This window comes from Vigna angularis, chromosome 2 (genome assembly GCF_016808095.1).
Source record: "Vigna angularis cultivar LongXiaoDou No.4 chromosome 2, ASM1680809v1, whole genome shotgun sequence".
Lineage (NCBI taxonomy): Eukaryota > Viridiplantae > Streptophyta > Magnoliopsida > Fabales > Fabaceae > Vigna > Vigna angularis.
The window spans coordinates 19,730,918-19,754,693 of NC_068971.1; the positions used below are offsets into that span (position 1 = coordinate 19,730,918).

At 30.8% G+C, this 23,776-nt stretch overlaps 4 protein-coding genes across 4 annotated transcripts; 1 reads left to right on the forward strand and 3 right to left on the reverse strand.

Annotated features, from left to right (window-relative positions):
• Positions 1-1,186: 1,186 nt before the first annotated feature.
• On the reverse strand, positions 1,187-4,000 carry LOC108326930 (40S ribosomal protein S6). The gene is made up of 6 exons (XM_017560544.2): positions 3,845-4,000; positions 3,610-3,674; positions 2,899-2,956; positions 2,695-2,803; positions 2,299-2,571; positions 1,187-1,595 (listed from the first exon to the last, which is right to left on the reverse strand). Exons 1-6 carry the CDS (start codon positions 3,848-3,850, stop codon positions 1,363-1,365), a joined length of 744 nt encoding a protein of 247 aa, XP_017416033.1. The 5' UTR covers positions 3,851-4,000; the 3' UTR covers positions 1,187-1,362.
• Positions 4,001-6,782: 2,782 nt separating this feature from the next.
• Positions 6,783-8,531, forward strand: LOC128195308 (uncharacterized). The gene is made up of 4 exons (XM_052872551.1): positions 6,783-6,982; positions 7,055-8,027; positions 8,108-8,242; positions 8,367-8,531. The coding sequence occupies exons 1-4, from the start codon at positions 6,783-6,785 to the stop codon at positions 8,529-8,531; spliced, it is 1,473 nt and encodes a 490-aa protein (XP_052728511.1).
• A 125-nt stretch (positions 8,532-8,656) lies between these two features.
• LOC128195523 (protein MAINTENANCE OF MERISTEMS-like) lies at positions 8,657-12,322 on the reverse strand. Its single transcript, XM_052873431.1, has 5 exons — positions 11,780-12,322; positions 10,370-10,641; positions 9,637-10,296; positions 8,979-9,554; positions 8,657-8,899 (listed from the first exon to the last, which is right to left on the reverse strand). Exons 2-5 carry the CDS (start codon positions 10,637-10,639, stop codon positions 8,699-8,701), a joined length of 1,707 nt encoding a protein of 568 aa, XP_052729391.1. The 5' UTR covers positions 10,640-10,641; positions 11,780-12,322; the 3' UTR covers positions 8,657-8,698.
• A 7,118-nt stretch (positions 12,323-19,440) lies between these two features.
• On the reverse strand, positions 19,441-23,670 carry LOC108327356 (beta-glucosidase 24). Its single transcript, XM_052872553.1, has 15 exons — positions 23,580-23,670; positions 22,901-22,968; positions 22,585-22,710; positions 22,428-22,497; positions 22,251-22,309; positions 22,086-22,161; positions 21,915-21,992; positions 21,713-21,800; positions 21,364-21,601; positions 20,907-21,022; positions 20,595-20,812; positions 20,469-20,503; positions 20,282-20,384; positions 20,097-20,190; positions 19,441-19,621 (listed from the first exon to the last, which is right to left on the reverse strand). Exons 1-15 carry the CDS (start codon positions 23,668-23,670, stop codon positions 19,441-19,443), a joined length of 1,641 nt encoding a protein of 546 aa, XP_052728513.1.
• Between the last annotated feature and the right edge of the window lie 106 nt (positions 23,671-23,776).

Consider the following 23,776-nt stretch of genomic DNA (forward strand, 5'->3'; position numbering starts at 1 on the left):
CGTTTTTGCGAGAAGTAGGATGTTAGTGAACTTTTGAAAAAAAAGAAAACCACTTTGAACAAACCATACCAAAAGAGGGACCAAAATAGGTATTAAACCTTTTATATATATATATATATATATATATATATATATATATATATATATATATATATAAAATGTAAAATGTGTGTGCTGGTATGTGAAAAAAATGAAAAATTTCATTAACTACTAAAACCTTATTACAAAAAAGTTTTATATTTTATTGTATACTATCTCATGAAAAACATAAAAAAAAAATCCAGTTGACAAAAAGAACATACAAGTAGATGACGGATGAAGGTCTAAATGGATATCATATCCGTTTGGCTTGGCCTACGGATGTTGGATCTTTCATTTTGATTTATTTTTTTTAACGTTTTAATTACGGTAATTCAATTTCTACTTAAGGACAATTATGCAATGGGGTGTTGTAGGAAGAAATTTGTGGTGGTGTAGGAAGCAACACCCCTTCTATGCAATCAGTGAAAAGTTAACGGTGGGATGAACTTGGCACAAGAGCTTGGCGCGGCGCACCCAGGAAACGGCCCATTGGGCCCTTGTAGATGGAGAGAACAAGGATGAAAGGCTTTCTAGAGAGGCTAAGGAGGGCAGCAGGATCGAGATGGAAGACCAGGACAGAGATGGTGGTGTTGAGGGTGAAGGCAGAGGTGATTTTTAACGTAACACATTGTTAGTCAGTTCACTCATTTGTTTTTAAAGACTCATTTGTTTTTAAAGACTAAAAATTACAGTTTCAACAAAGTTTGAAAGAAAGAATTAAATAAGACTAAAAATATATTTAACCATTTAAATTATAAATATTATATTTTAGATTATACATTCTAAAATACAATCTAGAATACAAATTTGTATTCTAAAATGTATAATATAAAAGTGAAAATAGAAATCGTAAATAAAAAGTGAATTTGGAATTTTCATGTTTATAGGGGAACCCATTGAAATTATGGAGTGCACCAAAAACCTACCTTGTTTGTGTTAGTGATTGAGACTCGTGTATGAGTGGAGTGAAGAACAATGCATTGTTTTGTTGGAGCAAAGGAATGAAGAGAAAAAGAGGAAAGAGGGAAAAAGGTTTAATAAGTAATCCTAGAAGTTACAGCGAATGTTCAAAATCATGAAAAAACGACTGATGAAGGAATGAAAAGAATGATTAATCTCCCTCATACATAAAATACGATTAAGTCGAATTAGACAAAGTTAGAATAATTAAATAAATAACACTGCGTAATAAGTAACTCAATGTAACCGAAAAACTCAACCATGGTTTATCATAACATTGGTATTATAAAACATTCACCATATCTATATCTGGAAGTCAGCCTATACAGCTGCCTTGGTAGCACTGGAAATCTTGGACCTCCTCTTGGCCAAACTCTCACTGCGGCGTTCCCTCTGCTCCTTCAACCTGGAGGCAAGGAGTTTCTGATACTCGGCTGCCTCTGATTTTGCCTTGGCAATTCTCTTTTTCTTATCAGCAATCCGTGCCCGCTTCCTTTGGAGAGTGAGAGGAGTGACTAGTCTTTGAATCTTTGGAGCTTTGCTCACCTTTTTCCCTGCAACCATACGTTCAAACCCATTCAGACTATAATCCATCACAAACTACGTTTCTTATCCAGTGTCCCAAAGGGTCCATAGCCTAATTATACCTCAAACTCTTCATTTCAAATTGATACAAGGATCTGGCATATAGTTTCTTAGCAGGCGTGCATCATCAGAGCATATTCTTAAAGGGTAAAACTTCATTCGGGAAGTGGGCGAGAAAATTATATATACTTCAACAAAAATTTAATACCATTCTGATAAAATATATTGAGACAAGAAATTGACCTTAAAATATTTAATGCAAAGCAAGTCAAGCAACATCCCATTCAGTCAACATGAAACAAAGAAAACTTTAGGATCTATCAAAAACCACAATTTCAATAATCAATAAGAATAACATCGTGTTTCAATGTAACATATTATGTACTAAGGCCGCCGATTAATTTTTATGGAAATCATTTTGCTGTACACTTTAAGAAATGATCTTTGGAGAACTCCTACAATCAACCATGCATGAAGTATATCTGCCGGTAATACAAATGTACATCAACATAAAATAAAACAGCTATGGGTAACAGATTAGTTGTCAATAAATGTATGTTCGGTAACAGATTAACATCATTTTGTTTACATATAAACATGATCCCTTTCTCTAGTTCAGAAACATAGTCAATTACAAAATTAAATACAGGATATATGTCATTGGAACTTTACCTGCTTTTGTTGTAAATGTCCGACGGTAGGTGTTGACATACTTCCTAACATCATCCTCTTTAGAAAGGTTGAACAGTTTCCGGATTTTGGAGGCTCTCTTTGGCCCTCTCATCCTTGGCTTCTCAACGTCAGTCAATCCTGGCAAGTCATTTTCTCCCTTCTTCACAATTACCAAGTTAAGAACAGATAGGTCAGGGCTGACAATGCACCCACGAACAGACTTTCTCCTGCGCTCTCCATTACGCCTTCCATATCCACGGAAACATGGAGTTCCTATTCAAGAAACGGAGTAGGTTTTAAAAAATAAAGTTCTTAAAGGCAGAGAACCAAAAATGGAACTGATTTTAAATACAAAAAGGGAACAGTACAAGTATATATAGAGTACTTAAATCATACCCCTATGAAGAAGCAGGCGAACCCGACCAGGGGTCAGCACTCCCTGTTTCATTGGAAATCCTTGTTTGTCACAGCCTCCAGTAATTTTGAATACATAACCTTTAAACTCCTGTTGGCAACAAAAGAATAGATGAAATAATCACTAAAAATCCAGCAAAACTTTGGTTCACACATTTAAGGTTTGAAGCTAAAGGGCGTACATACCTCCCCAAGTGCATCTCCATTGACCTCCTGTGAGATCCTCTTGTCCCAAAATGCTCGTCTGTAATTTGAAGTTGGGAATACTTTAGTATGAAGACAAGTTGCATGACCAAAAGAACATATGACACGAGCCTCATATAAAGCTTTTAACATTTTTTTAAAATTTAAATTAAATTCATTTATTTGTTTTATTTCCTATAGTGATCATCAAGTATACGGAGGATTAATACAAAGATACTATTGGAACTAGAAAGATATAATTTGCTCATAAATTTCACACACCAAAACGATTAAAATTTCAACAGATTCATTTATAATTTCACGTAATATGCAAGGTACTCCTTGCTAATATCCCACATTACATATACATATACATATACATACATATATATATATATACATATTTCTACTTGCCTTTGGAACTACTTATAACAGCCACACTTTCAGTAAAAGTTAGGATTTGTATTTATAAATAAATGGGCAAATGATACAAATATATTTTGAGATGCTTAATTTTTCTCTTAAAAAAAGTGAACTTTAATTCAAAATAACTATTAGGAACCGATAAGAGTAGGAATTCGAAAAGTTTTAAGCATAGTTTACTACAACCTAAATAAATGGGGGCAGGCAAATTTAACCATACATCCTTCTTTCATGATAAAACAAAAATTGGAAAAGATTAAAAGAAGAGAAAAGAAAAAGTGAAGAGAATACAGTTTCTGATCGTCGTCGATCTCGAGCTTCTTCTGGCATCCAGTGGTGGGATTCGCAATGTTGAACTGCAGAATAAAAAGGCACAATGAAATTGAGCAACAACAACAGTACTTCAGGTAAGAAAGAATAGGCATAAATAAGAAGGACTAGGATGAGGAAGGCAAAACTAAAAATATGAATCAGAAAAAAAAATAAAAAAACAACAACTACGAGAAGGGTTTGCACAGAAGAGAACCTTCATTTTGGAATGTTGTTCCGCAGCCGCGTCAAACTCTCTGTGAGAGTGGTCAGAAAACTGGGAGCTTGCAGACGGTAGAGAGAGGGAGTAGGGTTTATTGTTCAACTATAATATACCACCCCAGGTCTTTCTCTTGGGCCTCAACTGGGCACTTCGACGAAATTGGTCTGGGCCTGCTGGACAATGTTACCAACAGCGTTCTAAAATCTAAGTATTTTTTATTTGAGTGTTTCATCCTGCACCTCCAAGGATTTCATCCTGCACCTCCAATTTCCTAAAATACCCTTAATTAATAAATGGTTTAAAAGTTTAATCTTTTGATTATTGAAAATTTCTATACCACCATTGACTCCACCTCTATTTTCCACCAATTAAAAAACATGCATTCTGCTCCTCTGTACCCCTTCACCCCTGAACTCCTTGAACCCTTCATTCCTGCACCCCCTCACCCCTACACTTCTTGCATCTCATTTTTTTTTATAAAGAAACCATACGGCTCTTTCACAACTCTTCACTGGACTTTGATAATATTTTTTTTCTTGAGAGTCATTGAGTATTATCTAAAGAGAAGTATTGTTCCGAGTGTGCAGTTTGGAGTGGTGTATTGGCAGCTTGACTCTTTGTGTTGGTGGAGTTTTGGATTACCTCATTCTTCTTTCTTCTGTGTTTATGTTGTAGAGGTTAGTAATTATTTTTAATGCATAGATAGATATTGTTATTGATGGAGATGTAATTTATGTTCGTTAATGCATGCTACAGTAAATGAAACATATAAACTCATGCTGGTAGCCGATGATGTCAATCCACTGCGGATGGCCGATGATGGTAATCGGATGTGGAGATCCGATGATGCGCATCGGATATGGAAATCCGATTATATGAAATTTCGGATATACATATCCGATACTCAACCCTGAACTTAGATTATTATGTATGTTGGTTACCTGAGTTTATTTATTTTTAATATTTAAATTAATTTTTATCAAGAAATTGGAAATAACGAAATGCATTCGATGATCGGACCTGGAGATTCGATAGTGAAAATTCGGATATTAATATCCGATACATGTTTAATCTCATACATAACATTTTAATTATGTTATTGTTTTACTTATTTTTTTAATTTTAAAATTATTTATGATTTTGTATTAGTCTGTAACGAAATTATATATTTTTTAATTGATATAATTTTGTTTTCTGAATTTATTAAAATTAATAAAAGTAATTTATATATATATATATATATATATATCGGATTTCCATATCCGAGAAAGAAAATCTTTCGACTATCTTATTTAGTACCAGTGTCATTTTTTATGGAAGAAAACTCAGTTACCTATTTCAATACTCAATTAATACAAGCAAGGATTAGCATTTATTTAAAAAATTCCTAAGATATTTGACAGTCATTCATTCATTTATACAATTTGTACCTATTTTATATATTATTTTATAATTATATTTAAGTATATGTATAATTTTTATGAATTTATAATATAATTAGATAATATGTAATTTTTTCATAATTTTCCATGTTGTTTTATGAATAATATTTAAGTAGGTTTGTTTTATATAAAAATTGATTAAAAGTAGTTAACTTTATTTTTATAATTATTATTTGTTGTTAATATAAAAAAGGCATTTTAAATATATAATTTTTAATAATTTTTTATATAGTTTTATGTTTATTTAACTTGGTGTTTGATTTAAGTTAGATTATATTGTTCATAAATTTATAATTGTATAATTATTGTATTAGTTTTTGATTTTATAATATAATTATAAATTTTAAATTTATTGTATTATTTTTTTATTTTTATAGGTGATTATAATTTAAATGGAGGAATATCATTATGGGATGGATTCTGAAATAAATTGTACCATGCAATCAGAATTTTCATCATTTATAAATGAGGTTGCTGAGGAAGATCTGACGAATAATTTCACAACAAATGAAATATTTTCTTCTCGTGAAAACTTAATTGAATGGGTAAAAGGGATTGCAAATGATCTAGGATTTGTTGTGGTGACTATAAGATCCGATAAAGCTACCGGTCAACCTGGGAGGAAGACGTTTGTATTGCTAGGATGTGAAAGAGGCGGAAAATATAGAAAATACAAACCCGACCAACCTAGTGCATATGGCACCCGAAAATGTGAGTGTCCTTTCTAGTTAAGGGGCAAACCATCTAGTAATGGCGATGGGTGGGTATTACAAGTGATATGTGGATACCATAACCACGATTTAGCAAAAACTTTAGTGGGGCATCCTTATGCTGGTAGGTTAAATCCTACTGAACAAGCAGTACTTGTTGATATGACTAAAACCCAAGTAACACCAGCAAATATTTTGTTGACTCTGAAACAAAATAATGAGCATAATGTAACTACAATAAAACAAGTTTACACAGCAAGGTATACATATAAACGCTCATTGAGAGGGTCGAGAACTGAGTTGCAACAATTGATGATGATGTTGGATCGGGATAACTACATACATTGGAGTAGATGTGTAGAGGATTCTGAAGTTGTTAGTGACCTCTTTTGGACACATCCCGATGCAATAAAGTTATTGAATGCATTTAATGTTGTTTTGTTAATGGATTCAACTTACAAAACAAATAAATATCGGTTGCCATTGTTAGAGATTGTTGGTATGACATCTACTGGGTTAACCTACTCAGTCGCATTTGCATTCTTATCAAGTGAGCGTCAAAATAATTTCACTTGGGCTCTTTAAAAGCTTAGAGGTTTATTTTTGACATCTGATACCGGTCCACAAGTCATTGTCAGCGATAGAGACTTGTCTTTGATGAATTCCATCGGCAATGTCTTTCCTCAGTCATATCAGTTGTTATGTCGCTTCCATATTTCAAAAAATGTACTAGCGAAGTGCAAAATGTTACTTGATTGTAAGGAAGCATGGGATGCCGTAATGGAAGAATGGGAGAACGTCATGAATTGTGAAGATGAATCTATGTTTGGGGACTGTGTGAATCACTTTGAATACACCTGTCGTTCATGTCCTTTATTATTTGAATATGTGAATAATACTTGGATTATTCCATACAATACTTACTTTGTGAAGGCATGGACAAACAAAGTTATGCATTTAGGGAATACAACAACGAACAGGTATGTTTTAATGATATATTAGTTTACACTGTATTTGAATATTTGATAATATTGTTGATTTATTTTTGTTAGGGTTGAGTTTGCTCATTGGAACTTAAAGAAAGTATTGGGAAACAGTATGGGAGATCTTTGTTCTTGTTGGGATGCCATTCATAATGTAATTGTGTTGCAACATAATAAGATCAAAGCGTCGTTCGAAATTAGTCTGAATCTTATGAGTGAAGCTTATATAGGCATAAAATACAAAAAACTTGTTGGACGAGTATCCATATATGCTTTAGGACTAATAGCTAAAGAATTAGAACGAGTGAATCTTGTAGGTCTCGATACGGGAAGATGTGGATGCATACTTAGACGGACGTACGGTGTCCCTTGTGCCTGTGAATTAGCACGTTATGGCCCTGGTATGATTCCTTTGCGTGAATTTCATGTGATGTGGACAAGATTGTCTATTTCAGATATTGTATCGAATGAATCACAGCCAGAGTTATCCATACAACATGAGCTGACTATGGTTGAAGAAAAATTTAAGGAGGTTGAGATTGGAGGTAAAGTGACAATTAAACAAAAGTTACTTGACATTGTTTGTCCTGCAATGACATCTATGATACCTCCATTGCATAAAGTTAAGACGAAGGGTGCACAAAAGAAAAAACTCCAAAGAACAGAGAGGTCTACAAAGCGTGATCCCTCATATTTTGAGCATGTAGACACATTTCAGTCAACAATTGAATCTTCGTCAGCAAAAAACAAATTGCAACTAAAGGATAAACCTAGACAACGAAGGAGAGTACCTATGATAAATCAATTTCATCCTATTTGTCAACCATACATTCTCAATATTGTTGATGTCGTTGCTGATGGTCACTGTGGTTATAGATGCATTGCTTCGTCATTAGGGCTAGGGGAAGATTCTTGGCCCACTATACGAAATGATCTTTATAAAGAACTGAGTCAGTGGCGTGATGAATATGCGACACTAGTGGGAGGCTATGATAGATTAGAACAACTGAGGAGGTCTTTGATGGTGGACCCACAGTCAGCGGTACGCATTCATATACTTCACAATGTATTTATTATTTGTTTTATTAGTTTTATCATAACAATTTGTTTTATTCCTTATAGGCTAATGCAACCAAGTGGATGACTATACTAGACATTGGGTATGCAATTGTTAATCGCTATAACATCATCCTAGTTTGTCTTTCACATACTCAGAACTATACGATATTCCCACTACGTACCAGACCGCCTTCTGATGTAAGACAACATCACTTAATATGTATAGGACATGTTAACGGCAATCATTTCGTACAGGTAACATTATTATTATTATGTTTAATTGCAACACAATAAGATTTATTTACTAATAGGGAATTTACAGGTTCAACTACAAGATGGTTGTCCTTTGCCTATGACAGATGTGATATGCTCAACTAATTGTTATCCAGAGGCGCGAATGTGGTCATATTCGTATACAAATAGGATGCAAGCATTTTCAGAATTGATGGGTGTTACTACCTCCTATGTTGACATAACGGATTCATGATGTAATGTATTTTTATGTAATGTTGTTTTAGTTAAAAACAACATAGAATAGAAACATTAAATATCATGCATATATAATGTTTAATGTTATTTTACAGGAAAAAATAACATAGAAAATGAGTCCAAAATAATTATATAATGGGATACAATAAAAGTATAAAAGCTAATTCAATTTGAAGTAGATCGTCTTCCACGAACATGCCTGTCACGAACATTCCTGGCAGCTATCCTGGTCGGTGAGTACTCTTCAACGGCTGCGTCAGCTAAATCCAGTAGTTCCCGTGCATGAGTGTATCCTATCGTCCCCTCGGGAATTTCCTTACAAGAGAGCATTTGTTGTAACCTTTTACCAAATGTCCTCACTACACCCTGCATTATAACGATAACACATAATTATATAAACAATCACAACAAAATTATATAATATAAATAATGTAGGTAAACATACCAGTAAACCAGACTGTGAAGCCGATCTACGACGCTGCGGCACTTCATCAGAAATGTCACGTCGGAGTCTGGGAGCAAGACTCGGTCGGTCGTCATCAGCAGCCGGAATAATGTAAGGATGAGATATGATCCTAAACCAATGAAGGTAACCATCAACACAATCAGATGGGAATCTGCTTACGGACACACCCCTAACAACGTGATCACGATAGTGCAACCACACATCATCGGTCGCCAGTATGTCCGCATCTGCAACAACGGGTGGGTTTCGAGGGATGGACTGTTGAAATCCAAACTGCCTTAAAACACGCTCAGGCAAATGTCGACACAATGTCTCACCAATCCTGATCCATCCCGAGAACATACAAATGCCGTAAAAAGGACGACTCTCCCGATGTGACTCATAAGGGTACCAGATGACTGAATCATATGTAAGCGCATCCAAGTGTACCCTGACCTCTAAGAGGGTGGAACCCTGCCTTGGTGACTCCCACTTTGCAGCACGAGGTCTGTCTTCCATGTACGAAGACACCATACGCCTTCTTCCCAATGTAGGGAAGTGCTCATATATCCAACTCTACAAAACAAAATATTATACATTATTACATAATCGACATCGAAAAATTTCAATCAAATCAAATTGTAAACTAAATTTCTACCTGTAACAGAGTCAAATAACCTGCCATCTGTCTGGTCGAAGCCAAGCTGGCATCTCCTAGTTGGTCATACATGTATGCTAGTGCAGCAACACCCCAGGCATATCGGCCACATGTGTGTACGTCTCTAAAGAGCAAAAGATAAGACACACGAATGGATGTTGCAGTCTTATCAGCAAATATACTGCATCCAACTAGATGCAACAAGTATGCCCGGGCAGCGTACTCCCATTGCTGCTGTTCACAGTGCTCAGCATAGATGTCTCGAAGCCAGCTCAATCTGACTTTCACACCGTGAGCTGCAGTTAACTCAGCACCAGCTCTCCCGCCATCCACGCCTAAAAGCTCCATAATGGCGCATCTACTGTCTTCAAAATCTACTTCCTCTAGATGACATAACTGCCCTAAAACTGGGAGGTGCAATAACGATGACACATCATCTAAAGTCAAAGTCATCTCACCCACGGGGAGATGGAAACTGCTAGTCTCGAAATGAAATCTCTCTACAAATGCCAGCAGTAGACCCCTATCGACATAGTCATATGACATGCCCACCAAAGACATCAGACCAGAACCATTAACGATGTCTCGAATACCCTCATGGCAGGATCCTAATCTGTTTAACTTCTTCCCATGGGAGATCAACTTGATCTCCTCCCATTCCTAAACAATAATATTTAGCGATAAAATTATTTCAACTAAACAATATTCATTAAAATTAAAGTTTTCAACTTACCCGACCCTGCCATATCGCATAAGCAACATGGTGAATGTAATGTGTCAATACTGAAGCGTTTAATGGACCTCCAGGAAATCCACCTTTAGCAACATCCTCATGATCCTCAACTGCGTCCTCGTGAAACCTCACATCTCCTTGGTCCTCAACATGAATATCAGACTCAACTGCTCCACGTCTTCTACGAGCAGAAGCTGTAGGTCTCCGCCTCTCACCCTGTGACGAACTCTCTCCGCGATGTGAAAAGGAACCTCCTCGAGTACGAGCCATGTCTATTATAAATTTCTTTATTAACAATAATATTATAATAATTACAAAAAATTCACTACTAAATAATATTAAATTATTCAAAACAATTTATTTCAAACAAAATCAATTTAACTAATTCATTATAAAATTAAATAATATATTATTACAAACAAAATAACTTAAATCTCTAACAAAATTAAAAATATTGCAAATAATTACAAAAAGTAATTAAAACATTTTTAACTAACTGTAAAAATCTAATATTTCACAAAAAAAAAAAACAAATCTTTTAAATATAAAAAAATTAATTCAAATCTTCATATAAATAAAAAATTAATTCAATTAAAACAAATTTATTAAAATAAAAATCAAATAACTATAAATTCAAAAATTATAACAGAAAGTTTAAAATAATTAGAACAGAACATTTACAAAAATTAAAACACGAATTTTTAAGTTATTATAACAGAATATTTAAAGTAATTAAAACAGCAAGTATAAAATAATTCAAACAAATAATATAAAATAAATAAAACAGATAAATTAAAATATTTAAATTTATTTAATTAAAAATAAAAACATTTTATTCGAATCTTTATATAAATAAATAATTCATTCAATTAGAAAAATTTTATTCAAATAAAAATCAAATAACTATAAATTAAAAAATTAAAGAACAAAACAGAATTTTGAAAATTATTAAAACAGAATTTTTAAAATAATTATAACACAAAATATAAAATAATTACAAAAAAAATTTAAAAAATTAAAACGGAAAATTTAAATAATTAAAATTATTTTATTAAAAGGAATAAAATTATTTCTTTATATCAATAAATAATTATTTCAAATATAACAATAAATTTAAAATTTAAAACAGAAAATTTAAAAGAATTATAACATAACATTTAAAAAAATTAAAACAAAGTTAATAATTATTATAAAAGAACATCTAAAATAATAACATTTCAAATAATTCAACCAGCAACAAAATAAAAACTGAATATTAAATTAAAACATAATATAAACAAAAAAAAAACAACATGACACGGTCGGATCTCCACAACCGATTTAGTATTCATCGGATCTCCATAACCGATTTAGCATTCCTCGGATCTCCATAACCGATTTCTATCAGCATAAAAAACAACACGGACCAACCTTTGTTGGGTGCTCAAAGGTACTGTGGGTGGGTATTTCTCTGCATTGGCCGGCGCTGGATGAGCTCTTCTATCTCTCTGGCCTTTGCGTGACGACGAACGGACAACCTCTGTGCCTGGACGACCACCTCTGTCTGCGACAGTGGATAACCTGTGTGTGTGCGACAATGGAAGAGGAAACTGCTGGGTGTTACCGGAAAACTTCCGATTTGAAGGAAAAGTATTGTGGGTGCTACTGGAAAGTTTCCGATTTAAAGGAAAAGCAGTGTGTTGGGTGCTACTGGAAAGAGGAAATGCAACCAGTGTGTTGGGTGCTACTGGAAAGAGGAAATGCAAGCAGTGTGTTGGGTGCGACTGGAGAGACGAAATGCAAGCAGTGTGTTAGGTGCTACTGAAAAGAGGAAATGCAGAGGAGAGGGTCTGATGCGGGTCCTGCTGGTGCTCTGTGCTGCTGTGGATGTGGCAGTCTAGAAAAATGAAGATGAGAGAGAAATTGAGAATAATATCTCTGCCAGAATCTTTGACCATTTTTAAATTTTTCTTTTAAATAGGTATTAATTATGGGTAATGTAGGTATTTTAGAAAAATTTGGAGGTGCAGGATGAAATACTTGAAGGTGCAGGATGAAACACTCTTTTTATTTTAATTTTCTAACATTTAAATGTATTTAGATGATTTCTTGTGTTAAAAATAATGTATTAGTTTCCAAACATTACAATTATTTGTAAATTGACCACCATAAATTAATTGTCAATAAAACCATTTTTTGTGTAAACTTGATTTCTTCTTAACATAAAAAACAATGAGAAATTTTTTTTTTTATACTTCTAAAAATAAATTGATGTGTTATAAAAAGTATATGTTGATATTGATGACATTCAAAGGTAATACATTAGGTTATTATAATTTATAAATTATAATTTATTGTTAGTTTATAATATAGACTCTTACCACCAATATTCACAATATTTATTTTAGAGTACATAATAGGTTGAATATAAAATTGATATATTTAGTATTTTGTTTTTAAATATAATAAGAAAAAAAGTTATGATATTAATATAAAATTTAATTTTATTAAATTCCATTAATAGTTGTGGTAATTAAATATGTCTTTAATAAATATATGGTATTATTAAAAATTAAATTCTAGTTCAACTATGAATTCAAACAAAATTGATGAAATTAAAATTATTATATTAATAATATATTTTTTTACTGTATTAAAAATTAAAGATATGAATATTTGTTATACTAAATCAATTACCTACTCTTTATTTTATTATAATTTTAGAAAAAAAAGCATTTATAATATTATTACTCACTCACTTATTACAAGAAGTTCCGGAGTTTTCCCAAGTATCAAATAGAAGCAATTTTGCTTGCAAATTTGTTTGGCAACAGGCATTATTCATATCATATCCTTGTGAGGTGAAGCCTTTAACAAGGTTAACACTTTTATAGACAAATATCCTTGTGAGATGGAATTAAATTTGTGTACTTCTTTTTTTTGTCTTCTTTCTCAACGAATAGAAAAAAATAATATAAAATGATAGTTCACATCTGAATTATATGTAAAAAAATTAAAGAAATGAAAAAATCGTCAATTACCTAAAGCAAAGACTAAGCAACAAATAAAAAAAATATGATAGAAGCAAGTAATTTGTTAATTTGGCCTAATATATAGAAATTGATCTTAATCAACGTGGAATAGATTTAAAAATTCACATAGTAAAAACATCCCTATTATAAAAGTGTACAACATAAAAAAGTCCGTAAAAAAAATCCACTAAAATATTTGGTTGCCATCTATCTCAACTTTTAATCAAATTCTTTAGAATTGACTTTCCGGACAATTATTCTTGACTTTTGGATCGAATCAACCAATCTTGAACTTCAACCGGAATCGGCCTAAGTTGATTTTAGCTTTAGTTAGATTGCTTAAACTCGACCTTTTGTTTGTGACAAACTATCTGTTTAGACCATTGTCCTAATTCGGCTCGTCTCAACATTCGACCTAAACAAACTCGTCTTGAATTTTGGTCAGAGTTAACTTTACCAAATTTAATTGAATTATTGTTGGAGTCGACTGAATTATTATTGGAGTTAATCTTTGGCCCGAGATGACATATGACCCAAATTGAAAACATTGTTTTTAAAAGTTAATTAAAGTGTATAGTGAGGTCAAATCCACTTTATCCCTCACTTTAACTCACTTGAGTGAGGCTTTGGGGGTCGGGGTTTTCTTTTTTGCCCCTTTAATTAGGGTTCTTAAAAGAAATTTATTTAAGGGTCGTCAAAAAATAATATGAAAAGAAAATAGGGATATGAAATCACTATAGTAGATGCATTGGATGAGCCTGAAGTGATTGATATTATATCTCAAGGACTAGATTTTCTTGTTTCAAAAGGTGTATTTATCAAACTTGATCAATCATTTACAAGTAATCCTAATGTCGGCGGATTTGTTGACAAGGGGATGCGAAAATAGTACTTCAAATATCCATTACATGTTCAAAGTTTCTTATTCTTTTGGCATCTATTATTTTAACACAAATCTTTTTAGTTCTTAAAAAGAAATAATTTGAAAAGGCTCAATAATTTAAAATGAATTTTTAGTTTATAAGTCATGGATCAAGTTCTAATTAGTTAAATATATATAATGGAGTAAATTCATCTTAATTCTAACCCTAATTTACTTAAAAAGAAGCTTTGAGGTTATATTTTTTTCTTTACCTATTCAATCAGGACCTCCTAAATGAAAGTTTTTTCAACAGTGAATTAAAATTAACTTATAGGTTGACCATTCAAGACATAATAAACTATTTCAAGAAAATGTTACCTTTAAATTATAATATTTCTTATGAGATTAATATTATTTATATATATATATATATACATTTTCTTTTTTTTCTTACAATTTAATCTTTTAAATAATTATTTTAATTAAAATAACTATTTTATTAATTTTATTAAAATTTAATAGTTTTTCGATTTGACCGTTTCTTTAGTTTAATCATTTTTTAATTATAAAACTAACCACAATTTATTTACAATAAAACTATAAAATTTATTTATATTTAATTTTATAATTATAATAATAATTGATTACTTTTTATCATAACAAATAACAAACGTAATGAATTTTCTTTTACTAGTATATATATATATATATAAAGAGTTTGAGGTAAGCTTTGACTAGGAAAGACTTGGTTTTTAAGCAATCCATAATGATTCATTTCTCTTCTTAGAAGTAAATTTAAGCTTCTTTTGTCTTCTTAAGTCTCTTAAGAAATTTCATTTGAAATACTAAGTTTGTTTGCATAAGTCAATTTCAAAAATCTTAAAAATGTTTAGAATTATTTATGAAAATCATTTTTCAAAATTCTTTTGAAACAAATGAGTTTTTATATATAGCTTGCATTTATGTCATGGTGAGGATGAACTACATTATAAAGTTAAGAGTGACCTTCCATTCTTTGGTGAGAATACTAGTGCATTATCATACCTAGCATGAGAGAAAAAAATAGAAGAGCTTCATCCATTCCTAGTTAGGCATGGTAAATATAATATACTTCATTTATGCATCTCTAGGCTTGTAGGACATGCAAGTGAATGGTAGAATCAAAGACAATCTAAGGTTGAGAAAGGTAGAAAATCTTCAATTAAATATTGATGTGACTTGAGAGCATGCATGAGAAGAAAATTTGTTCCTTCTTCCCTTGTAAAAACCAAGAGCAAATATGTGAGATGAGAGAACTCATTAAAAGAGAAAAAACTTTTCTAAAAAGTGTAGAAGGGTTCTTTGAAAGAGAAGATGAGTTTGAAGAAAAAGTGAGAAAGCTCATGAGTGACAAGAGAAAAAGAGAGATTCAAAGAAGAAGAGATGAATAAATGAGAAAGATAGAAAAGAAAGAAAGTGTTGAAAGAAAATAATGTCTTGCTACCTTAGAAGAAGAACTTAGAATTCTTAATGAAAAACAAGAAAAGATTCAACTAGAAATAAAAGAGAGTAGGAGTAGGAGCTACTTAAGGAGGAGTTCCAAAACTCTCACCCAAATAACCCAATTTGAGGAAGATAGTTGAATTATCAATCAATTCTACCAACCTCGTCCAAGAGTCCAAAGAAGAGAAAGGAAGATAAGATAAGAGAGAAAGAGGAGCAAGAAAGAAAAGATAAAGAGAAGGAGAGAAAAAAGTAAAGAGTATGAAGATAAAAAGATAAGAGAAAGGAATGAGAAAGAAAAGAGAGAAAAAGAAGAAATTGAGAGAATAAAAGAAGAGGAAATGCTACTAAAGGCTCCTACCACTCCCTCAATCATAGTTGAAACTAATATGATAAAGGGAGTTTTCCAATCTTTGAGTTTTTCTCAATTCATCATTAAACCATCTTTCATTATTCCAACTTTTATTCTTGTTTTCATCTTCATTTTCACCTTCCATCGTTTTAAACTTCTCAAAATTTTCAACTTCACACTGAGTTAATTTTACCTTCTATGTTAGCATTAACTAAAAAAGAAAACAAAAACATTTTTGTGAAGTAGGCCTTCAAAACTCTCTTAAAATTAATATAAGGTCTTCTTCTAAATCTTCCTTTGAATGCATTTTGTTTGTGGTACAAAAAATTATTGAATTTGTGTTTGATGAAACTTGCATATGGATCTTTGATCCTAGTAGAAAGAAACACACATTGATCAATAATAGGAAAAAGGTTTTTGTCATAAAGAAACATAAAGATTTCAGGACAAATCTTTTTCAAAAGGGAGGGTATGATGACATATCCCTACAAATAGACTCTTGAGTTGGAATGAATATTCTTTCAAACACTTACACCCAACACAAGACAAATAAAAGCTTTAAAGATGCTTCTAATCTCCAAGACCTTGATCATTCATTTGATTTAAGGTGTATCATTCTTGGGAGCTATATTCTTCATTTACTCAATAACCAACGTTAAAAATGAGAGGTGACATTTTTGTAAATAAATATTAAACGTCATTTAGAATTGTAATTCGACGTAAAAGGATATAAAACGTCGGATGATTTTTAAATTCGACATTAAAAGGTTAGTGAATTCAATAAAAATTTGAGCGGGAGATTGAAAATTCATTAACTTTATCATAGCGCGCGATACCCTCTTCTCTTATTAAACTTTTCTCGAACGAAGTTTGACAAGCATCACATGTAATCTTTCTTTCATTTGATACAAATTCATATTAATTGATTACTTTATGTATGGTTTTTTTTTTAACCGATTATTTTCGTGCTCTTGTCCTTCATAGGCGCATTCTGCTTTCTCTCTCACTATGACAAAACTTTATTCTGTGAACCCACCTTTTGAAGGTTAGTTTTCGTTTTCGTTTTGAAGGACTTATCTGTTGAACTTGTTTTTTGTTTTTTTTGTTGAACTTGTTTGTTGTTGTTGTTTAGTTGAACTTGTTTGATTGAACTTGTTTGTTGTTGGTTATTATTGTTTGCTATTGATACTGCACTACATGTTCATAGTTCATGCTTTATAAAATACCAAACACTGAAATTTGTTATTTTTTTTGCTTTTCAGGTCTCGTAAAGTTGTAAAAAAGATCAAAATTAATTAAAAAAAACAAAAAAATTGATTAACGTCGAATATTGATAAAATTCGACGTTAAGTTAACGTCGTATATTAATAAAATTCGACGTAAATTTAACGTCTCCTGATATGACGTCGTTCACGAATTTGCCGTTAAAAACCCAAAATATTCGACGTTGTATGCGATTTTTGTACTAGTGTTATTTTAACACTTGTTCTAACCTGTGTTATAAAATAGGTATTTGACCCCGACGAAAAAAAAAAAGAGCACAATGACTCCAAAGAAGATGAAGAAGTTTGTCTTAGCTCAAGTTCAAGATTTGAGAAGAAATCCTTTTCAAGATAGAGGGGATGATAACACATCTCCTAACCATGATCAAACACTTTCAAAAGAGTGGAAACCATCCATGAAGATGACATCAACTCTACCTTATGCATTTCAAATTTAGTTTTACAAAATTAACAACCATCATTAGAATATACTATTATCATAATTTTCCTATTACCATAATTACAATATATTCAAATTATCTTATTTATTATTTTTATTCTTCAAATCTTTTACTCGTAACTTATTTATAATATTAAATTAAATATATTTTTTAATTTCAAATTTACATCACACTATCAAAATTTTAAATTTTTAATAAATTATTTTTAATAAATCAATATATAATTAATTTGTTTAATAAAGAATTTTTTTTAAAGTTATTTAATTTCTTTAAATTAGAAAAGAAATAGCTGCTTAGAATTCGTCTCCTAGAGAGCCAAATTTTAGCAGGCAATTACATAATACAAATAAAAATCTTCACCAGAATTCGTCTACCCGGAAAAGAAATTTCTCACATGATAGTGTGAGAAATAAATTCTCTTGAGGAATGAGATTAATAAATTGGACAATTGGTCCCCAACAGGAAAAACAAATCACAAATGGAACGTGTTCAAGACAAAGGCTCAATGGATGTTTTCAGCCTTTTCATGATAATTTTAGTTTGTGGGGTCTGAAATTATATCTATGTCTGGTCTAAAATTACTTCTCTTATTACATGACAAAAACTTTTCGCTTCTTAATATATCATATGCATATGAAATTAGAATTATAAGATAGATTAAATGATAAAAGTTGAAAAAGAAATTGGAAGAAGTTACGGGTTCAAATTAACATTTGAGAAATATAAAATTAGTTTGAAAAATTGGGAATGGATGGTGAAAGAAATTATAATTCAACTTTCTTCATTAACTTGAAAAATATAAGATTAGTTTTAAGGGTTTGAAAAAGAAAGAAGTTGTGAATTCAATTTTTTAATTAAAAAAATTGATAAAAAAAATATACATGTAAAATGTAAACTACTTTAATTAAAAGAAAGTTATGTAAGCAAGAGAATTCATAAAATGTCATCACCTTTTTTTATTTTGTTTTTCGAATGAGTTTGGAAAACTCCTTTATTCCATTAAATTATACTTATTATAACTGATATAAAAAAAGAGTTTACTCTCTTAAAAATGATCGAAAAGCCATATTTAACTTTGTGCAAATCATGTAATTACTTCCATGAGAAATAATGTTCTTTCTCTGTGAATATGTTTTTACATTATTGTTAGAAACTAATGAAATTTTTAAGGTTGGAATATATATTTTGTCTTTTTTTAAAATTGGATTGTTTGGGTTTTAAATTAAAATTTATTTTTTAGTCTTTAAATTTTATAATATAGTAGTCTCTCGTCCCCGTTAAAATTAGATAGAAAAATAATATTTTTCTGTTTGTATGAGAAAGGTGTCTTTTCCATTAAGTATTGTATGATGAAACAATTTAGCTCACCTAAACTTAGTTTTTTACAAAGCAACTTGAATCCAAAGTAAATTTTGACATCTCTTTACATCTAAATTCGTTGTATTGGATGAAACCAGAGGAAAAACTGTTATTGGAAAACTAATGTTTATAATGTAACACAAAAATCTGTATTTTCGGATAAAGAACACAGTGTGGCAGGAAAAGAACTATAAAAATAAAATTAACATCAACTGGAATCTTGAGATTCTCTTTATTGTTTTTGTAATTCCTCTTTCTCGATCAGTGAAATTTAAGAATGTCTTAATGTGGAATGACACGATTCAAGAATCTCTTGTACCATTTACCAGCAACTGTTGTGCAACGCGAGAGATTATTATTGAAATCAACGTGAATAATTCCCCAATTTCTGGAAAACCCAGCTCTGAATTCAAAGGTATCAAAGGCAGCCCACACGAAATAACCACGAACTCTTACACCGTTGCTATTGGTAAAAACATTTCAAAACACCAACATTAGTGTCTACTTTACAAGATACAAAACATTCATTCATTCAAGGAATATTGTAAGTAAAATCACCTTCAACATTAAATTTATATATTTGGTTGGCTTTAGACATTTATGTCAACTTTTACAACTAATAAACTTTCAATGAATTTGACCTTTTCGAAGTAAATGATTATATATATAACTTATTAATTAAAAAAAAATCAACTTATGAATAGTGAATTATGATTCACTCAATTAACTTTTCAACTTATAATTATAATTCTATATTTTCTACATTAAATAAAAAACATATTTAACAAACTCGTCAATTTTTTATACATTTTCCTCTAAATATCAAAATAGACGCCATAACAAAAGGAAAAATATAAAACAAAATTAACTTACCTCACTTAAAAGTGGTAAGTATATATATACACACACAAAAAAAAAGTTTAAGACACAGAACTTACTCAATTGCTGCTTTGGTATAGTTTAAATGTGTGGCTAAGTATTTGATCCGATGTATGTCTATCAATGGATTTGTGATGTTGAATGAAGCAATACCTATGGGAAGGAAGACAAAGGCAGATCAATATCTTCTTATTTGAAATCATAGATACTTGATGTGAAAATAATGAATCATTGTTTCACAAACCATTCTCAGTTATGTAGATAATGGGATTTTGGTACTTTTTCTTGATATGTTGTAAAATGTTATATAATCCTTGGGGATAGACAAAATTACCACCATACTTATCCTACAAAATATGAACATTGAAAAATGTAAAAAGAAAATAGTTTTATTATTAACCTACAACACTCTTATGAAATGATTGTCTCACCAAGTAACCAAGGGTTTTTCCTTCTGCATTGAAATCTATAGAGAAAAAAAGAGAGAAGAATTAATGATTTGATGCATCATTGTCTCTTGTAATCCAATTAGTTGAATTTAGTAAGAAAAAACTCACCTTCTGATCTTCCTAAGGCATCATAATTGTCTGTTAAAGATATATTTGTTTTGTTTGTTTCATGCTTAGCAAAATGAGAAGTGTAATAATTGATTCCAATGAAGTCTGTGCTTCCTGCAACCATGTTTTTCTCATCTTCTGTGAAATTGGGTAGTCTGTTCCCCACTAACTCTCTCATGATTTTTGGATAATCTCCATAGACTACAGGGTCTAAAATCCTGTCACAAATTTTATCATACATCAATACTTCAAATATTATACCAAACAAGCATAAGGGTGTGATTTTGTGAAGGCTTAATTAACAAAACTAACCATCCAATCAAGAAATCTGTAAGTCTTTCAGCAGCAGCCACATCTTCTGATTTTGAGCTGTAGGGTTCAAAACTTTCAGATCCGATAACAATTCCAATTTCTCCTCTTTGTGTTGCCTTCATCATGTACCAGATGTTTACAAGAGAATAACTTGTTTTTCTTCAAAATTCATATTATAAATTTCATGTCGATTAAAGATAAAACGAGTTAATAGTAAATAGGTACAAACCCTACTTAGTTTTGTAGAATTGAATCATGTTTAAAATCTACTTTTTAATATAGTAAAATTTAAAATTATTGTTTACAATCCTTACTATACTAATAGAGTTTGATTTAGCATTAGTAAAAGATTGGTTATTTATATAATGCACCCACATGTAATTGAATATGTCATAGCAACTTAAAATTAAACTATACACATATTTTGAGGCAATGTACGACACAAAAGATACTGTACTTGAAATTTTTCTCTGTATAGGTTCACTGCTGCAGCATGGCAAAGGATGTAGTTATGAACTACAGTATAAGGTTGTTGGCAGAGTTTGGTAGCTTGGCATGGTTCAGGATCATCATTGTCAAAACCATGCATGTAAGTAATTAAACCTACAATTTGTGGCTCATTCACTGTAGTCCAATGCTTAACTCGATCTCCGTATGTTTTGAAAAGGAGTTCACAATAATCCTTGTAATAATTCCTGAAAATTTTCATTTTTATAATAATCATTGTGAACATGATGTAAAAATCTATGTTGTTCAATTAAATTCATGAAAGCACAATATCTAGAATAGATCAAGAAAGTTCTTACACAATGGAGCTATTCAAAAATCCATGAAGTTTTTCCTGAATGGCAAGAGGATAGTCAAAGTGTAGGATAGTCACAAAAGGAGTAATGCCTACGTTTAATTAATATATCAAGTTAAGCACATTAAAAATTTATTTTTTTTGTGTAATGTTAAAAAAAATTTCTCTAATTTTACTTATTTGAAAAAAAAATAATTACGCCATACCATTTGCAAGTAATTCATCGATCAAATGGTTGTAGAAATCAACACCCTCTTGATTTACACCTCCTTTTATGGTTCCATCTATATTTTTAATTGAAAAATGAAGAGAAAAATATGTAAGTGTTCTTTATATCATCACATTAATTACTATATTTCTTGGTTTTCAAAATTTACCTGGCAAGACTCTACTCCATGAGATGGACATTCTGTAAGAATTTATTCCAAGATTCTTTAAATGTTGGACGTCTTCCTACAAGATCATTAACAAAATAAACATATAAAATAGAAAAATACCATGTTCTTGTACACAAACATATAATCATGCTAATCGTTACTAACCCTGTATCGCTTATAATGTTGGATCATTGTAGGAAACTTATCACCATCAATAAATGCTTCTGGTTGTTATGGAAAAAGTAATGAATGGGGTTTAAGAAAATGATAATTCAAGTAATAACATATCTTGAGAGTTAAATATTTCCATTAATTATAACATAAAAACATATGTTGGTTAACCTTTGTTACGGTTAATTCTATCATCCCAGATTCCTGGTCCTCTTCCTCCCTCAGAAGCTGCTCCTTCAACCTATATTAAGATTAATTAAGTAATAACATAATAACGACAAATTACCCAAATACTAAGATATTTTGTTGTCTTAAAAAATTTTCGTACCTGTAAGGCTGAAGTTCCTGCTCCAAACAAGAAGTTTGGTGGAAATGATCCCCGTTTTGGAAAGTGGTAAAATTTTCGTAAATCTCCCAAAGAAGAACGATAAGGAATAGTATTTGTTTCTCCTATCTATATTCAACAAATAAAATGTTATATTTGTAGTTGCTTCTTCTATCTCTATTCATTAATCTTCTTTTATTTATGCATTATGAAAAAATGGATTATATTGGTTTGATCAGTTTTGTTATGAAAATGAGTAACTTAAAAGTAACCTAAAAACAATGAAACAAACGTATTTTACTACAACATACGAGAGTACCTGGGTTGTAGAAAGTCCAAAACCAGTATCAATGTCAGATAATGGAAACGTTTCGGGAATGTGTGAATCTGCAATCATAATTTTATATAAGTTTTAAACAATGACAATATATGGGTGATACCAATTACATATTGAAAAACATAAATACACTTCACCAGCGATTGCATTGTGTTCTTGCCTTAAAAATAATCATTTAATTCTAAAACTATTAATTCCAATGTAAGTACATTAAATTAAGGAGCGTTTAATACGTGTAAAGTATTGCTATATATATATATATATATAATCTAACCTCTCTTATTTAATATTTATATTTAAATTGTTTTTTATTTGTTAATTAATGTGCTTTATCAATGGGTTGTAAGGATATTATTCCTCGTAAAAATCAAATTTTGTTGTTTAAACTGGGGTGTGTGTGAGAAAAAAATAATTGACGAGAGTTAGAAGTTTTTTAAGACTTTAATAATTTTGAAATGAAATGAGAAATCAATAATTTCGGAATAGATGTAGGAATACAGATATGGTAAATAAAAACAAGTAATATAAATTAAATTTCAATAATTCATGAAGGCACAAAATAAATAAATTTAACAAAATATGTAGCATTTCTACATCTATATAATACAATTCATAAAATTTCATATAATAATAAGTACTAAAAGATTGGTGAAATTCAAACCTTGAACCCTAGCTGATAAGCAGGGATTTAAAGCCACATATAAGATTGTTAGAATAGTTTTCCAGATTTTCAAAGGTGATAAAATCTCCATTTTTGACGTTCAGAAAGACCTATTGAATGTCTCTGCAAAACAAGAGTTGGACAATAGGAAAAACTTATTCCCTATAGTATATATAGGGGATGTAACCACTTTTTTT

Coding starts and splice junctions, on each gene's coding strand:
- LOC128195523 (XM_052873431.1), bottom strand. CDS start 10,639: ATGGCTCGTACTCGAGGAGGTTCCTTTTCACATCGCGGAGAGAGTTCG. Junction 10,297..10,369: donor ATGCGATATGGCAGGGTCGG/GTAAGTTGAAAA, acceptor ATTATTGTTTAG/GAATGGGAGGAGATCAAGTT. Junction 8,900..8,978: donor CTTCACAGTCTGGTTTACTG/GTATGTTTACCT, acceptor GTTATAATGCAG/GGTGTAGTGAGGACATTTGG.
- LOC108326930 (XM_017560544.2), bottom strand. Junction 2,804..2,898: donor ATGGAGATGCACTTGGGGAG/GTATGTACGCCC, acceptor TGTTGCCAACAG/GAGTTTAAAGGTTATGTATT. Junction 2,572..2,694: donor TCGCCTGCTTCTTCATAGGG/GTATGATTTAAG, acceptor TTTCTTGAATAG/GAACTCCATGTTTCCGTGGA.
- LOC108327356 (XM_052872553.1), bottom strand. CDS start 23,670: ATGGAGATTTTATCACCTTTGAAAATCTGGAAAACTATTCTAACAATC. Junction 20,191..20,281: donor TATCTACATAACTGAGAATG/GTTTGTGAAACA, acceptor TCCTTCCCATAG/GTATTGCTTCATTCAACATC. Junction 19,622..20,096: donor TATACCAAAGCAGCAATTGA/GTAAGTTCTGTG, acceptor TTTTACCAATAG/CAACGGTGTAAGAGTTCGTG.
- LOC128195308 (XM_052872551.1), top strand. CDS start 6,783: ATGGAAGAATGGGAGAACGTCATGAATTGTGAAGATGAATCTATGTTT. Junction 8,028..8,107: donor TGGTGGACCCACAGTCAGCG/GTACGCATTCAT, acceptor TATTCCTTATAG/GCTAATGCAACCAAGTGGAT. Junction 8,243..8,366: donor GTACCAGACCGCCTTCTGAT/GTAAGACAACAT, acceptor GGGAATTTACAG/GTTCAACTACAAGATGGTTG.